At 36.1% G+C, this 18809-nt stretch overlaps 1 protein-coding gene across 2 annotated transcripts in view; it reads right to left on the bottom strand.

Moving 5' to 3' along the window:
• The window catches only part of LOC120432344 (dipeptidase 1), a 437109-nt gene that overhangs the window by 40110 nt on the left and 378190 nt on the right, over nucleotides 1–18809 (bottom strand). For both annotated transcript variants that reach the window (XM_039597533.2, XM_039597532.2), the window contains one exon: nucleotides 44–411. In XM_039597533.2, coding sequence (XP_039453467.1) covers nucleotides 44–213 — 170 coding nt within the window. In that variant the 5' untranslated portion in view covers nucleotides 214–411. The remainder of the gene's footprint in view (nucleotides 1–43; nucleotides 412–18809) is intronic.

Below are 18809 nucleotides of genomic sequence, written 5' to 3'. Positions count from 1 at the left end.
TGAGTTTTGTGAGTTGTGAGTTTGTGTAACTTGCACGACTCACCCGTCGATCAAAGGCACTTCCTTGAGCACTTTCCGCACGATCTCCATCCGCTCCTCGAGCTGGATCGCCAGGCATGTCGAGATCTGGTGGACCAGTACCGTCCAGAAGAAGAACGCGAAGACGCCGCAGCACCGCAGCAGGAAGCCCTCGACTGGCTTCCGGCGACGCATGGCCCCCACCCAGCCGCCCCGTCCACCCCGGGTGGTGGTGCCGGCGGATCTGGTGGTGGTGCTTCCGGTGGGCAAGGTCCGGTGGTCCGGTGGTTCCGACAGTGGTGGTGACCGAGGAAGTGAACTGACCGTCAGCGATTGTCGTTTTCGTCGTCGAACTCGTTGTTCTCGGGGGTTGAAACGTGCTCCTAATTGGATCTGTTGGAAGAAGCAGAAATGAAACGCAGAATTAGACCTCAACTCATCGCTGGTGGTTTGGATCGAAAACAGTTGGACGTGCGCCAACGCCAACAAGAAGATGCAAGCACAGTCACAACTTCTGTTTGAACTTCATTATGCAACGAGCAAGCAAATAGTCTGATCCTGATGCCGTTTGACTCGATGGAACGACCATCGAGCGAGGGAGGAGAACGGAATTATAATCAGCTTTCTTCGCAATTGCACTCACGATGGTGCATTTGGGCCTTGATTGAACCCAGATGGGGAGGTCATGTACGCAAACAAGTCGTTTGAAATCCAGGATCAGCTCAACCCATCTTAATACGACATCATACCTGTATTGGCACAGTTCCAGGGCAAATCGTCAAAATACATATTTTGTGGAAATTCTCCTCAAGCTATAGTTTGACTCATTAGACAAAAATGTCTGCAACTCGCCATGGAACACCCTAGACCAGCCCGATGTCACGACTCTGAATCGAGGCAAAAAGGATGAGTTGCTGATTAAAATCCTCTTTGGCCTGGGGGGCGTCGGGTCCAAGCAGAAGGCATCTCTTCCATCAGCAATTATCTTTGCGCCATCATAATCATCATAAAAAGCATCGGGATTGAAATGAGGAATGGGAAATCACAGAGATAATTGCAGGTCAGGGGAGAGAGGACATATGCAAATGGAAAGAAAACCTGATCAAACGATTCTAAGAGTGAGAGAGATATAGAGAGTGTGTGATTTTTAGTACTGATATTATGTGTATCTTTAATCAGCTTGAGGTTTCTTTTGAAGATTATTATTAATGTATTCATGAGGTGTTGGTGGACTGAGAATTGATTTGCATTTTAACTTTAATTCATATAGCTTTAAAAAAGATTAAAATATGAGCTATGCAAACTAAAGTAAAAAAAAACGATCATTTTGCTGAAAAACAAATCAACAACAAAAAACAAAAAAACAAAAAACAAAAAACAAAAAACAAAAAACAAAAAACAAAAAACAAAAAACAAAAAACAAAAAACAAAAAACAAAAAACAAAAAACAAAAAACAAAAAACAAAAAACAAAAAACAAAATCTAATCTAATCTAATCAGACCCTAGCGCAGCCAATCTTTCGAAGGGATCCTGGAGAATGCCTTAGGTTAGATGACGCCTAGCACTCTTCTTGTCATTTATTAACATTTGTAGTGCGCCATTGCATTGAAATGCATTGAAACATCACAAGCGTTAAAGCGGCCAGGCCTACTGCGTAAAGCCGTGTCGCAGAGATGACTCGTAATTGGGTTGAGTTAGAGCACTGAGTGTTCAAAACAACACAATTCTGAATCGACAGGGGAGGAAGAAGCGTGGGGACACACCACCATACGCTCCGTGATTTGGTTGTATTCGTTGGGAGCACCATGCTAAGAAGGTTTGGTACTCCGGGACCTCTGGGATGGGACATTGTATTTCCACGAAATGCCCTGGACACTATTTGCCGTGGTTATAGCGCCACAACTCGCTCTAAAAAAAAAAAAAAAACAAAAAACAAAAAACAAAAAACAAAAAACAAAAAACAAAAAACAAAAAACAAAAAACAAAAAACAAAAAACAAAAAACAAAAAACAAAAAACAAAAAACAAAAAACAAAAAACAAAAAACAAAAAACAAAAAACAAAAAACAAAAAACAAAAAACAAAAAACAAAAAACAAAAAACATAAAACAAAAAACAAAAAACAAAAAACAAAAAACAAAAAACAAAAAACAAAAAACAAAAAACAAAAAACAAAAAACAAAAAACAAAAAACAAAAAACAAAAAACAAAAAACAAAAAACAAAAAACAAAAAACAAAAAACAAAAAACAAAAAACAAAAAACAAAAAACAAAAAACAAAAAACAAAAAACAAAAAACAAAAAACAAAAAACAAAAAACAAAAAACAAAAAACAAAAAACAAAAAACAAAAAACAAAAAACAAAAACAAAAAACAAAAAACAAAAAACAAAAAACAAAAAACAAAAAACAAAAAAACAAAAAACAAAAAACAAAAAACAAAAAACAAAAAACAAAAAACAAAAAACAAAAAACAAAAAACAAAAAACAAAAAACAAAAAACAAAAAACAAAAAACAAAAAACAAAAAACAAAAAACAAAAAACAAAAAACAAAAAACAAAAAACAAAAAACAAAAAACAAAAAACAAAAAACAAAAAACAAAAAACAAAAAACAAAAAACAAAAAACAAAAAACAAAAAACAAAAAACAAAAAACAAAAAACAAAAAACAAAAAACAAAAAACAAAAAACAAAAAACAAAAAACAAAAAACAAAAAACAAAAAACAAAAAACAAAAAACAAAAAACAAAAAACAAAAAACAAAAAACAAAAAACAAAAAACAAAAAACAAAAAACAAAAAACAAAAAACAAAAAACAAAAAACAAAAAACAAAAAACAAAAAACAAAAAACAAAAAACAAAAAACAAAAAACAAAAAACAAAAAACAAAAAACAAAAAACAAAAAACAAAAAACAAAAAACAAAAAACAAAAAACAAAAAACAAAAAACAAAAAACAAAAAACAAAAAACAAAAAACAAAAAACAAAAAACAAAAAACAAAAAACAAAAAAACAAAAAACAAAAAACAAAAAACAAAAAACAAAAAACAAAAAACAAAAAACAAAAAACAAAAAACAAAAAACAAAAAACAAAAAACAAAAAACAAAAAACAAAAAACAAAAAACAAAAAACAAAAAACAAAAAACAAAAAACAAAAAACAAAAAACAAAAAACAAAAAACAAAAAACAAAAAACAAAAAACAAAAAACAAAAAACAAAAAACAAAAAACAAAAAACAAAAAACAAAAAACAAAAAACAAAAAACAAAAAACAAAAAACAAAAAACAAAAAACAAAAAACAAAAAACAAAAAACAAAAAACAAAAAACAAAAAACAAAAAACAAAAAACAAAAAACAAAAAACAAAAAACAAAAAACAAAAAACAAAAAACAAAAAACAAAAAACAAAAAACAAAAAACAAAAAACTATCTTAATCCACCTATGTGGTTGGTGCCTTCCTCACTCTTTTCCAACAATGGGTGATATGTAATATGATGGATTTGGACACACATATGATCCAAAAAAACACACATATCAGTCATGGGCTCATAAGTGGTCAGAACTCGAGGCAGGGTTGCCAGATCTTCAATGTTGTGGACTCGTTGGAAAGGTATCTCGATTACCTAATCAACGATGGGTCGGATGATGGATTCGGACATTGTTTACATACATTTAAGTGAGATCCGGCTACAAAAAAGTACATAAATATCACTTAAGTGGTCATAACTCGAGACAGGGTTGCCAGATTTTCAATGATATGGACTCGTTGGAAAGGTCTTTCGATTACCTAACCAACGATGGGTCGGATGATGGATCCGGATATTGTTTACATACATTTAAGTGAGATCCGGCTACAAAAATAAGTACATAAATATCACTTAAGTGGTCAGAACTCGAGACAGGGTTGCCAGATCTTCAATGTTTAAGACTCGTTGGAAAGGTCTTTTAATTACCTAACCAACGATGGGTTGGATGATGGATCCGGACATTGTTTACATACATTTAAGTAAGATCTGGCTACAAAAAAGTACATAAATATCACTTAAGTGGTCAGAACTCGAGACAGGGTTGCCAGATCTTAAATGTTTTGGACTCGTTGGAAAGGTCTTTTAATTACCTAACCAACGATGGGTCGGATGATGGATCCGGACATTGTTTACATACATTAAAGTGAGATCCGGCTACAAAAAAAAGTACATAAATATCACTTAAGTGGTCATAACTCGAGACAGGGTTGCCAGATCTTCAATGTTGTGGACTCGTTGGAAAGGTATTTTGATTACCTAGCCAACGATGGGTTGGATGATGGATCCGGATATTGTTTACATAAATTTAAGTGAGATCCGGCTACAAAAAAGTACATAAATATCACTTAAGTGGTCAGAACTCGAGACAGGGTTGCCAGATCTTCAATGTTTAAGACTCGTTGGAAAGGTCTTTTCATTACCTAACCAACGATGGGTCGGATGATGGATCCGGACATTGTTTACATACATTTAAGTGAGATCCGGCTACAAAAAAGTACATAAATATCACTTAAGTGGTCAGAACTCGAGACAGGGTTGCCAGATCTTAAATGTTTTGGACTCGTTGGAAAGGTCTTTCAATTACCTAACCAACGATGGGTCGGATGATGGATCCGGACATAGTTTACATACATTTAAGTGAGATCCGGCTTCTAAAAAGTACATAAATATCACTTAAGTGGTTATAACTCGAGGCAGGGTTGCCAGATCTTCAATGTTGTAGATTCGTTGGAAAGGTCTTTTGATTACCTAACCAACGATGTTTCGGATGATGGATCCGGACATTGTTTACATACATTTAAATGAGATCCGGCTACAAAAAAGTACATAAATATCACTTAAGTGGTTATAACTCAAGACAGGGTTGCCAGATCTTCAATGTTGTGGACTCGTTGGAAAGATCTTTCAATTACCTAAATAACGATGTATAACATGATGATGTTTGGTTCAGTTTACTGCCGTTTATTCATCTTCCGAAAATATGCGAAAACACATTTTTATACATAACTTTTGAACTACTTATCAAAACTTCAAACAATTCAATAGCACCGTATGGGACCCTAAACCAAGTCGAATGCGACTGGTTTGGTCAAAATCGGTTCAGCCAGTGCTGAGAAAACTGAGTGACATTATTGGTCACATACACACACACATACACACACACATACCCACCCACATACCCACACACATACACACACACATACACACACACATACACACACACATACACACACACATACACACAGACATTTGTTCAGTTTTCGATTCTGAGTCGATATGTATACATCAAGGTGGGTTTTCGAGCTTTTAATAAAAAGTTTAATTTTAGAGCAGGATTATAGCCTTACCTCAGTGAGGAAGGCAAAACAAAAAACAAAAAACAAAAAACAAAAAACAAAAAACAAAAAACAAAAAACAAAAAACAAAAAACAAAAAACAAAAAACAAAAAACAAAAAACAAAAAACAAAAAACAAAAAACAAAAAACAAAAAACAAAAAACAAAAAACAAAAAACAAAAAACAAAAAACAAAAAACAAAAAACAAAAACCAAAAAACAAAAAACAAAAAACAAAAAACAAAAAACAAAAAACAAAAAACAAAAAACAAAAAACAAGCGTTGGAAAAGCGCGAGGAAACACTATTTTTTTATGTTTTGGTTTACCTTTTTTCGTGAAATTTCAATTTAGTCCTAGGTCAAATTCAAATTGTGGATAATAGTATCAATTAAAATTTTGTCAGCCAAAAAGAGCGAAATTCCGAGGGAAAATAAATAAAATTTATTTCAGAAAGCCCTGCAACTAGTTTATCGCCTTTGTTGATCCCGGCACAGTAAACCTTTTGCAGCAATTAATCTCTAGCACTAATCGAGCCAGCCAGGGAAAAAATCTACTGCAAAACATTCTTTATCTCACATATCGAAGAACCAACCACTTGCGGCTTTCACGTTGCTGTGACTACCACAAGTCTACGCTCCCCATTCCTGAATCGTACAAATATCCTCTTCCAGCTGTTGGTCGGGCAACTCCTTGGAGGCCACTCTGAGGCATCTGAGGCAGATGATATCCCGTCCGGACGAAACGCCACCGAAGAACAAGAATTGAAAAACTTCACAGAAATGATACATTGCTCTTGTGGTTGCTCGGTAGCAACTCGGCAGCAACACCAGACACTCTCAAGATAGCGCTCACGGAACCGAACCGTAGCACCACAGCTTCCTGGTCCGGGTTCTGGTTCAAGGGTCATATCACCTCGCCAGCAATGCGCCGGCCAGCAGCAGAGCAGGATGCAGTTGCCCTTTCCCAACATTTGCCAGAATCGTACACTTTTATCCTGTTTTTATTTGCACTGAGCTGGGGCATCGATTTCCACTCCAAAGAGAAAAGCAAAAAAATGAAGATTCAACCTACTCCTGCACACTCGAATCGGTTTGACTTTGATCCTGGTTTGGTACCAGGACTCGGTCTTATACGAGTAGCTTCTGCTAGGAGCGATACGGATCACTTCAGTTTTCGGTCAAAGGTTGCACCCACTCCCGGAGCTTAGAATGTATGTTTATGTCTATGTCCAAAGCTCGCCTCAGAGCAAGGAGCAAACTTTAAAGCGCGTTCTCCCTCTTCTTGAATTCGATTTGTGGACGAATGCACGATCACTTTGAAGAGTGGCACTTCTTGTTTGGTATCGTCATGCACACACACACAAGATGTACCGTATCGATTACGGTCGCAAATCGGGAAAATATGCAGCTGTTTTGTGGTTAAACCTTCGACTGGCAATAAAAATATATCGATTTGGATTTGATTGATTTCAAAATAGGTTGCTATTTAGATGATCTTTTCTGAGACAACCAGTCAAAAAAATTACAGAATTGCTAAATACTTAAAAAAAAAACCTAAACTTTGATTAGAAAAGTAGTTTTGTTTTGGTTTGTCTTTTGTAGACCCGAATCTTAGCTTGCATTCAACGATTTCTGCAAATTTCCCAACGAATATCGAGAGTGCATCATCATTTCCAACTAAATTCTATCAGGATGGCATTAATTTATTCAGAGCCAACTCTGAAAACGCTTCCCTACAACGTGCTGAGTGCTTTTTTAATAAGCTTGAACAACTGAACATCTTTGCTTGATCGAAATATTCCTGGAAGCTGTCATAATTTGATGGATGCATTCCAATCTGTTTTTGATTACGAAATCAGCAGATTTTTGCATTTAAATTAGTTTTAGCTCTACTTGATTCGAGTACAAAGAGCTTTTTTTGGGAGAAGTTTTAACTTGATTGCAAACTCTACGGTCGCTGTTTTTGACATTTGTTTCAATTTGTTTCAAACTGAATGAATTTGAATCATTTTGAAAATTTGATAAATTGGATTTTAGGATTACCTAAACTTTTATATATTCCTTTCAAGACTGCTGCAAAAATAGCAAATTTAATACATAAATTCAAATTTAATTGTTTGAATCAGATTCTCAAATAAACATTAACACTACAAAACATACACAAAGCCTGAGGGTTAACAAGAAATGCATAAATGACACATTCTTTATCGACGCACCCAGATCACCCCAGATTTCTCCGGTGCAAACCCTTTTTGACCCCGTCCCACTGCAAACTCTGAGTGAGGTCCACGTGAGAGAGATCGTACGCTTCAAAACAGTGCTGTCCTTCCTTTCCTGGAATCTGCTGTGAAACCATCATCGTCCGAACCAGGTAGATTGCTTGTGCACCGAAAAATGGCAAAACCACTATCGTTGAGGTTAGATCTTGAATAAGTCATAACTTGTGTGTCTAATGCGGGGAAAAGGTCCAGCCTGCCCCTCCCCCCATTGTAGAATGAGTTCAAATATGATAACGGATACGGTTGTAGATTTTGTGGGGGTGGTGGCTTTTTCTTTGTTTTTTATCTGCTGCTGCTGCTGCTGCAAAACCGACTGCATTGCACCCTAATCGGATCATCCGGTTTTGCGTTGGAACCGGTAAGTTGATACATTTATAAAGAGTTGGGGCTTTTTGTCGAGATCAAAGCTGATATGGATGGAAAGCTTGTGGGCAGAATGGGTTTTTGAAAATTTAAACAGATTTCCGGTCGTTTAATCGGATGTGCAAGTTATGTCACATTTGTTATCATCGGTTTATGGATATTGAGCAAATTTAATTAGATTTTTTCATCGATTAATTTATTAACATCGAAGATTTTGTTGAGATAAAGTTTGGCTTTGACTTTTTTTTCGTATCATGCGATGAAACAAATCTTTAGTTAGGTAAAAATATTTATCACTTCATTTATGAGCGTTTTGAAAAAACATTGGCATAAAAAACTGACAACAACAGAAAAAAAACTAACAAGATCCACCTATATGGTTGGAGACTTCCTCACTTATTACCAACAATGGCTGATATGATGGAATTGTACAAAAATTTCATCTCTTTTTTAGATCCGGAGTAAAAAAGTAAATCAATATCACTTAAATGTACATATCTCAAGACAGGGTTGCCAGATCTTCAATGTTTTGAACTCGTTAGAAAGGTCTTTTCATAACCTAACCAACGATGGGTCGGATGGTGGATCCGGACATAGTTTACATACATTTAAGTGAGATCCGGCATCCAAAAAGTACATAAATGTCACTTAAGTGGCCATATATCGAGACAGGGTTGCCAGACCTTCAATGTTTTAGGCTCGTTGGAAAGGTCTTTCGATAAACTAACCAACGATGGGTCGGATGATGAACCCGGACATAGTTTACATACATTTAAGTGAGATCCGGATATATGTGAAAACACATTTTTATACATAACTTTTGAACTACTTATCGAAACTTCAATCTGTATAAAACTCGATCTATGAGACCCTAAACCAAGTCGAATGCAACAAGTTCGGGTCAAATCGGTTCAGCCAGTGCTGAGAAACATGAGCTAGTTTGTTGGTCACATACATACTTACACACACACATACACACAGACATTTGTTCAGTTTTGCCTTCCTCACTGAGGTAAGGCTATAATCCTGCTCTAAAAATGAACTTCGTATAAAAACGTCGTAGACCCTCCTTCATGTATACATATCGACTCAGAATCGGAAACTGAACAAATGTCTGTGTGTATGTGTGTGTGTATGTGTGTGTGTATGTATGGATGTGACCAACAAACTAGCTCATGTTTCTCGGCACTGGCTGAACCGATTTGACCCGAACTTGTTGCATTCGACTTGGTTTAGGGTCCCATAGATCGAGTTTTATACAGATTGAAGTTTTGATAAGTAGTTCAAAAGTTATGTATAAAAATGTGTTTTCACATATATTTGGATCTCACTTAACTGTATGTAAACGATGTCTGGGTCCATCATCCGACCCATCGTTGGATAGGTTATCAAAAGACCTTTCTAACGAGTCCGAAACATTGAAGATCTGGCAACCCTGTCTCGAGATATGGCCACTTAAGTGATATTGATATACTTTTTTGAAGCCGGATCTCACTTAAATGTATGTAAACTATGTTCGGGTCCATCATCCGACCTATTGCTGGTTAGGTCATCAAAAGACCTTTCCAACGAGTCCAAAACATTGAACATCTGGCATTCCTGTCTCGAGATATGGCCACTTAAGTGATATTGATGTACTTTTTTGAAGCCGGATCTCACTTAAATGTATGTAAACTATGTCCGGCTCCACTATCCGACCCAACGTTGGTTAGGTTATTAAAAGACCTTTCCAACGAGTGCAAAACATTGAAGATCTGGCAACCCTGTCTCGAGATATGGCCACTTAAGTGATATTGATATACTTTTTTGAAGCCGGATCTCACTTAAATGTATGTAAACTATGTCCGGCTCCACTATCCGACCCGACGTTGGTTAGGTTATCAAAAGACCTTTCCAACGAGTGCAAAACATTGAAGATCTGGCAACCCTGTCTAGAGATATGGCCTCTTAAGTGATATTGATGTACTTTTTTGAAGCCGGATCTCATTTAAATGTATGTAAACTATGTCCGGATCAACCATCCGACCTATTGTTGGTTAGGTTATCAAAAGACCTTTCCAACGAGTGCAAAACATTGAAGATCTGGCAACCCTGTCTCGAGATATGGCCACTTAAGTGATATTGATGTACTTTTTTGAAGCCGGATCTCACTTAAATGTATGTAAACTATGTCCGGATCAACCATCCGACCTATTGTTGGTTAGGTTATCAAAAGACCTTTCCAACGAGTGCAAAACATTGAAGATCTGGCAACCCTGTCTCGAGATATGGCCACTTAAGTGATATTGATGTACTTTTTTGAAGCCGGATCTCACTTAAATGTATGTAAACTACACACCACGAAAAAATCGTGTAAAATTCTGTCTTTTTGATGCACATAACTGGAGCGTCAAATAAGACAGAAAATTACATCAAATTTTAAAATTACACGATCCGACCGTCAGGATTTGTTAGATGTAAAATTACAGCAGACGCAATTTTGTTGGCTGTATTTCTTATTGGATTCTGGGGATGGTTCTTGTTGGAATAAAAAACGACGCATTCTAGAACAATTGAAACATTTTTAATTGCACATCAAATATCTTACACATTATCACTTATCACAACGGTTTATTTTATTAATTTTTCACTCGTGTTTTCTTTTTCTGCTCCCAAAAACTACGGATTTCATTCGACTTCCTTCAACGTCGGATGAACTGACCATCTTCCGCCAGGCCATCAACGCAATTTGGGCCGCCGCACTGGAGGTTCTGGGCCTTGACCTTTAAATGGTTCCGTACTGAGGAATCTGGTCCAGTTCGCTCCGTATTTGTCAATCAAACTCCGCTCCTAATCCGAGTCACTTCCAGCGAGATTTTGCCAACTACGGATGGCACGTAGACTTGCCGGGAAACCTTTTCCGGAATCCAGATACATTTTGACCGCTGAAGCTTGGACCGGATAGTGGTTACAGTGCTGGTAACCGTTCCTAAGCCAACACAGCTTTATTCGGAACATGTACCATGCCGGAATCCACCACGATTTTTTCACCATACTAAAATGAAAAGAAACAACATAAACTGTGTTGATTTTTCTTTAAATTCATTGGCAAACAGATGAAACTTACGTTTACAGAAGTTTTTGTCGTATTTTCCTTACATTTTAGTTGATTTGAGACCTGCTGCTAAAGTTAAGAAAAACTGCCACGGCACCAATTTGCACAGCTAAACATGGCTGACGTTTCTGATTTGCTTCTACTACACTGTCAAACGAATCCACGCGAAGTTCGGTTAAATGTAACACAAAATTACATCAAATAACACGCTCCAGCTATGTGCATTATAAAGGACCGAAAATTGAGTTACAAATAATTGAATTTTACGTAGTCATTAATGTGAAGCTAAGTTTCAACATATACACGATAATTTTGGTAAGCTACGTCGAAACAATCATAATTTTACATTTCTTTTCTCATTACATGACTTCAATTTGCGTTAAATTCATGATTACGTTTGATGTAAAATTCATGATTTTTTGGTGTGTATGTCCGGGTCCATCATCCGACCCAACGTTGGTTAGGTTATCAAAAGACCTTTCCAACGAGTCTAAAACATTGATGATCTGGCAACCCTGTCTCGAGATATGGCCACTTAAGTGATATCGATGTACTTTTTGGAAGCCGGATCTAAAAAATAGATGAAACTTGTTTACAGCCATTGTTGTGAGGAAGGCTCCAACCACATAGGTGGATTAAGTTAGTTTTCGATTCTGAGTCGATATGTATACATGAAGGTGGGTCTACGACGTTTTTATACAAAGTTCATTTTTAGAGCAGGATTATAGCTTTACCTCAGTGAGGAAGGCAAAACCAAACTAGAATCTCCAAAGCAAATCAACATTAAATGTTAAACATTAAATAAACTTTATATATAAACATTAAATAAATTTTATCTTGTTCAGTTTTGATTATTATATTAATTGCTTGAACTCCTCCTCCTGTCCCTCTGCCTGTAATTAAGAGTTTTCATGTTTTTTCAGACTTTTTTTTTTAAATATTTTTAAATATTTTTCGCCGTAAAATCAAATCACGTGAATATGAATTTTAAACAAATCCATACACCGTGAAAAAATTAAAAGTGTATTAGATTTCCCTCCTACAACCAAATCTCGCCTTTTGGTGGGCTTTAATCTGAAAATTCACCAAAAATCCATTATTCATCAAATATTCGGTCATTAATCTTTGGAAAGAAGAATTTTTATAATTTTAGCACATTTTAGGATTGGAAGTTTTATGTAACCTAGAGATTGTTTTTAAGTTTTGATAATATTTTTTCTGGAGTCACTCAGTTTTGGCATTTTTTCACAAATAATTTCCTTTATTTGATGTAAAAATAAGAATTAAGTAATTTTTGTACTGTCCCAGACAAAACTTCTAGACGAAACGAGAAAAATTTAGCGTTAAAAGTTGAAAAATAATTCAAAGCTTTTAATAAAAAATTTATTTGATATAGTTTAATCTACTTTTATGTGTAAAGAATTAAATTTCACTAAACTTGTGTAAATTTCAGTCATTGCTCGGTTTCGTTTATGTGGATACGAGCTGAGGATAGTTTGCGTCTACTACCAGAAAGTTCCAGGAGCTTTTTGGTGCGTTGTTAGAAAACACTTTTTATATAGTTCTCTAATTTTGGCTTCAAAAATTTAGAGATCCATCCCGTTTTGATATTTTTTTGATACTCTTCAAGGGTGTTCCCCTCAGGAACAGGGCAAGATTTACTATCCCGTTTTTGGCAACAAGACGTGATTTCTATGTTGCTAAAATCGGAAAATCTGATAAAGTAAATTCTTTTGAACAAAAAAAAATGAAAAGAATAGACGATTCTTTGACCTAAAAAAATGCATATTAAAAGATATTATTTGCAACAATAATATTTATATTCAGAGTAATATCTAAAGCATTTAATTTTGAAATTATTATGAGACCAGAAATATCAAATAACTTATTTGCCAAAATCGGGAAAAGTTGAAGAAAATGTTGCCAAAATCTGTCCGTATTGTCTGATATGACATGGCCATGATTTTTGCTTACTTTGTGCATACTTGAAATTAGGGTGTCCAATTTTCCCGGGTTTTTGAATTTCCCGGGAAACTGTTTTTTTTTTAAATAAATCTCGGGAATTCCCGGGATCCCGGGAAATTTTTGAAGCAGTCAAAAAATCTACGCTTCATTAAATTTGTCACGTTTTTGAAGCTTAAAATCAAAGAATTAGCTCAACACTGTTAATTGGTGATAATCTTTGCTTCAATCTGAACAAGAACAGCAATTTTTAGTTAGCTTAAAAAAAAAAAATTGATGTTTTTTGTTCTTTGGTGTGCTTTGGATTTTTAATGAATCGTAATTTTTGTTTCAATGTGAATCAAATTATTTCATATTATAAAACTTGAAACTGTTATTAGTATATTTCATTTATTTTTTAAATTAAATGACTTCAAAAGCCTAAAAAGTTTCATTGAAATTTAAAAAAAAAAAACAAAAAAATGTTTTATATGAAACATAGTTTACAAAATCTTTAAGTAATTACCGCCAACTGGATATTTTAGAGCAATAAATTTGAAAATCGGTGTACTGATTGTTTTGTTACTGGTCGGGACATCGTACCCTCTGGGCCAGGAGGCCTTAAGACGCCCCAGCCGGTTGGTCTTAGAGCCACGGCCGACTGGGGTGGGCTCTGGGCCTCTTTTGCGCGCTGGCGGGACTAGCTAAAGCAAAGAGCCTTATCATCAAGGTCGGCTCGAAGCCGAATCAAAGACACAAGACCTAGGAATTACTTTTTAACTTTTTGTATTTAAACTTACGGTGTGTGAGTGTGTGTGTGGTTAGTGCGGTGGGCCGGCCTTGCTGCTGGTGCTGCTGCTAGGAGTTGTACTCACTGCTTGCGCTGCTACGTGGTGCTGGTTGGCCGGTGAGGCACAGGGGGCCACCGGGCCAGACGTGGCCGTTCTCGGCCTACTCCTGGGGGGGGGCTCCCGTGCGCGTGCTCGATTTCGGATTCGCCTCCGAAACTCGTGCGGCGATCCTGGACACACGTGCTTCTCGAACTTGCTGGAGCTGCGGTAGAAAACCAGCTTCGTGGACTCCAACCACGTGCCAAACCACCGAAGTGTGCCGGTGGGCGGGTTGTCCTCTCCAGGATGGACACATCTTGGCCACCAGACTGGCGATCGTCCGGCAGCGATCTTAGCTGGCAATTACGGGTCCTTCCAGGTGAATAGATGACGGTTAAGGGATTAGAGGGATATCGAAGTGGCTCAAGCCTTGTTGGGTACCAAAACTATCCAAATGATACCTGATATGACGCTGTAGCGGGCAGATCTCAATCTCCCACTTGGACTACACTTTGTAACTGTGCCGGGTACTATGTACTGGTGTACGTGCTCGCACTAGAATCTGGTAGTTGTTTGCTCGTGTGCTGCTAAAGTGGGAAAGATCTTCTTCGTCGTTCTGCATATCAGTCGAACCCTCTTTACCCATCGATCATATTCCCTTTTATTCCTTTTTGTGGTTCTCTGTTTCGTTTGCATGTGACGATCCCAATGGTCACGGTTTTATAGCACCACAACCGCTGGGTTAGTAGGTAAAGTGTGTGGACAGATATTGGACCTACGGTTCGTTAAATGTGGTTTATTATTTATTTCCCTAACTGTGCTCTGTCTCAGTTACATTTAAACATTAATACAATAAATGAAAACAATACAAAACAAAAGCCTTATTCCCTACAAAATTAAATTAAAACTTCAAATTAATAGACGTGCTCCTATTTGCCATGGGCGAAGTTAAATAGCAAAATCGAGCGATTACCCGCAACGGTAACACTACCTCTCACTCCCTCCTAAAAAAATTAAAAATGTGAAACATTTATTAATTTTTTTGTTCAGGCTAGATCAAATCAAAACTTGCTCAGGAATTAGGACGGGCTCATTTGAAAACTACCATCCTCCCGTTGAAGAACCAAACAGTTGCTCCTCATAATGAGAAGTCTGTTTACAACGAGCTACTTCAAATCAATTACTCAATCTTTCTGCTCCCAACATTTCCGAACAAACCTTGTTCATAGGGAGAGAAGATTTTCTCTCTCTGGAAAAACCGCGAATTTTCCTGATGATGCAGATCGAATGTTTCCAAAGCCCCTGAAATAAATTCAGCAAATAGGAATCGGGCAAATTTTCTGGTGAAAATCAAGCTTTCAAAAATAAATCAACTCCGCAGGGTAGATGGTGACGTCATACCATCCACTCATTGCGATTCAGAATTTTGCATTTTTCATTTTAGTTTTCCTTGATCTGTTTAATCCCTCTTTCGCGACCACTTTGCCAAAATATTTGAGGCTAGTTCTCTTTCCAGTTATTTTAACCCTCTTCTCTTTCGTACAAAAAAAAAAACAGGCTTAACACACGACAACATCTTCAGACTCGCACTATCTCGCTTGGACATTATTTACTCTTCTTGGACATGATCATATTGTACAAATACTATGTCTGACACAACGGTACAGAACAATAGTTTGAAAAGACTGCTCTTGTATTTGTGTACACTTTTCTAGACAAAACCACAAACATTAAACAGTTTGTGTATACAATTCTCTTGGCTGGACATTTTGTAAGCGAAACAAACCAATCTTGTTTCCAAAATGCCGAAACTTTTACGTTTCATTTTTCGATTTTCTTGTTTTGAACGAATCACCTGATTATCTAGGAACAACAATTGCCCAGATATCAGTTATGTGTGGTAGGTTCTCAAATTTTCACTCGCCAATCTCGCTCTGGTTTACTCCTGCTCTACTTTCTCAATGAAAACTCTGTTTTAAATTGTTATAAAGATGAATGCACTGAAAGTTCATAATATTGGTTATTAAAGTTCTTTTGCTCGTCATGCCTTCGTACCTAAAGTATTTTTCTTGCTACAAATCATCTAAACCATTCTCTTCCTGCTGCACAGACCAAAACATCTGAAGAAGTATACAAATACATCTAAAACTCAGCTGTTGATCGTGGAAATCACTTTTCCTCTTGTCCCTTTTGTAACTGTTCCACCTACAATACGCTAGTAAGTTTTCGAAACAGTACAACCCTCTCGCTTACTCTTTTCATGACCTACAACATGCTCGTTCTCTAGAAAACTCGGTACTGTACTGGACATTTTCCCTCTTTGCATTAATCTCGGTAAAAATCATTCTTTGCATTGCCTTGCTATTCTTTTTCCTGATTACAAATTCACATAATTTTTACAAGTTGATTACAACACTCATAAAATTTTAATAAATATTGTTGACTCTGCACAATACACGTAAACACGTTAAAATACTGTGTATTAACATTTATGCACAGGCACCTTTATCAGCTATACATAACAAAATTTGTGGTTGTTATTTCGGCTTTTCTCTTGTTTAAATTATTCTTCTAATATTTTCGTACTGTGCTAACGATCACCACAATAAAGTTTTAAACAACAAAACATTCAACGACTTTGGTATTGATGAGAACAGAAGAATCACCACTACCAAACCTCTTTTTTTATTACTTTCACAGTCATAATTCTTATCTATAGATGAAAATTATTGTGTGTTTTGATCAGAGAATCTCACCACTACTTTCCCTGAACACATTCTATGATTCTACATCAACAAAACAACCGATCAGTAAAAAAACACTGGGAATCTATCCAAACTCCTTGATTAATTTTCATGTCAGCTTGCCAAAAACCAATTTCCAAAATGTTGTGACATCATGCACCTCCACTCAAATTCTTTGAACTTAACTTTTCTTCAATCATGCTTAAACTTAGTAAAACTTGTCATGCACTAGTCTTGTCTTGGATGCCCTGAAAACAATAACAAATTTTGTTCTCATTGGAAAAAATAACCTGAGTCTGTGGTTGCTCTCCATCGCTCTCTCGATCTCTTCTAAATTCTTCTTATCATCCAGATATAAATAAGTTTACAAACACCACTACATTGAAATATTTTGTTAATATTAGTAATCACTTGTTATCACAAATTCTATCACAGTTTTCTATGTATAAGCTACTACGAGCAGTAGCTAATATCAAAGCATGCTATTCCTTAGTCTTTTATCACTTGCTGACCGAATTGGACGCACAAAATAGCTGGATATCGAGACAAGATCTGAAAAAGACTCATCTCAGTTTTGCCAAATATGTTGTACAGTTTTGTGAAATTTAATTGATCTGTATGAGACCTTCCTGACAATCATTTTGCTAAATTCAAATGATTTGATTGAAGTACGGAGTGAACTAAAGTTTAACAAATTTGTAAATATTTGGCTATGTAAAACTGAAACAACACATGACTAGAAAAAATTTGCTTAGCTGTCGTAAAACTGGCTTTATTGTATCCTAAACTTTGAACAGTTGGATCAAACAACTTGATTGTAGTGGAAATTTCCATAATAATGCATATTACACTTACAAAAACACTTTAAAATAATAAATATATAAATAAATAACACAAACAAATTCTAAACTCTTTGAATCTATGGCATGCAAACTATACAAATTCATGTTCAGCTTGATATCGGGTTTCAATATCCCTCTCAAATATTCAACGTTATCAGAGTCGAGAAAACTTCCCAAAACTCTCGCCAAATCTCGAATGTGTAGCACTTTCTTGGAATAATTTAATGAAAATAAATAAGTTGCATGCGATGTAGAGAAATTCTCGAATAAGCACTGCTAAAATCATCACTCTCTTTTGGAATTCTTCCAAAATTTTCCCCTTTCTTCCCTTCTTCTTTTCTCTTCTTTGTACTCGCAATTCGTTTGCCAATTTTCACCAATACTAAACGTTTTTTTCCACTTTGGTGGTCACAGTTTGAGGGGATTATACACGAAAACTATTCACGTTTCAAAACCGTGAAATATAAAGAAAATAGACGCAATAAACTACAATTATCGCATTTCAAATCAAAAGAACTGTAGTACGCGATTAATTTCACTTGAAGAATCAATTTTATTTCATTTAATGCATAGATTGCACACACATTGCTTTTTTTAAATTTAACAACATAATATCATTTTTTTCACTGATTACCTTAATGAACTTTATGTTCTCTTGATTATTCATCATATTTGATTAAATTTTTACCTAGAAAAAAGGAAAGAAACTTCTCATTAGTAAAGTGCTTGAAATCTAAAAATTTGAAAACATTTAATCACAAATATCATTAAAATTCAGTAAAATCCTGAACAATTGAATTGTTCGGAATGGTTAGTCACATCAAGACCCAGTAATTGAAAATTCGCCATCTTGCTTCTGTTAATTTCTCCCGCCATTTGCTTTTTCATCAAAGCAGAATGCTAGTCTTCAAATACGTTCGCGCACCAAGCGAGCGTTCAATTGATTTTTGCCTTTTTAGAAAAAATGAGAGTTGTGCACTGTCTTGGCTAATAAACTCGTACAGAGACTTCGCAAAACTTCCCTAACTACCAAAACCACACTTAATCAAACAGAACTTGTATCCTTGATTAGCTTTGTTAATTACACTTTAAGTTGGGCGCCATTTGTTACTGGTCGGGACATCGTACCCTCTGGGCCAGGAGGCCTTAAGACGCCCCAGCCGGTTGGTCTTAGAGCCACGGCCGACTGGGGTGGGCTCTGGGCCTCTTTTGCGCGCTGGCGGGACTAGCTAAAGCAAAGAGCCTTATCATCAAGGTCGGCTCAAAGCCGAATCAAAGACACAAGACCTAGGAATTACTTTTTAACTTTTTGTATTTAAACTTACGGTGTGTGAG

The sequence above is a fragment of the Culex pipiens genome, chromosome 3 (assembly GCF_016801865.2).
Source record: "Culex pipiens pallens isolate TS chromosome 3, TS_CPP_V2, whole genome shotgun sequence".
Lineage (NCBI taxonomy): Eukaryota > Metazoa > Arthropoda > Insecta > Diptera > Culicidae > Culex > Culex pipiens.
The sequence above is the reverse complement of the archived record's forward strand: the minus strand, read 5'-3'. Positions and strand labels throughout refer to the sequence as shown.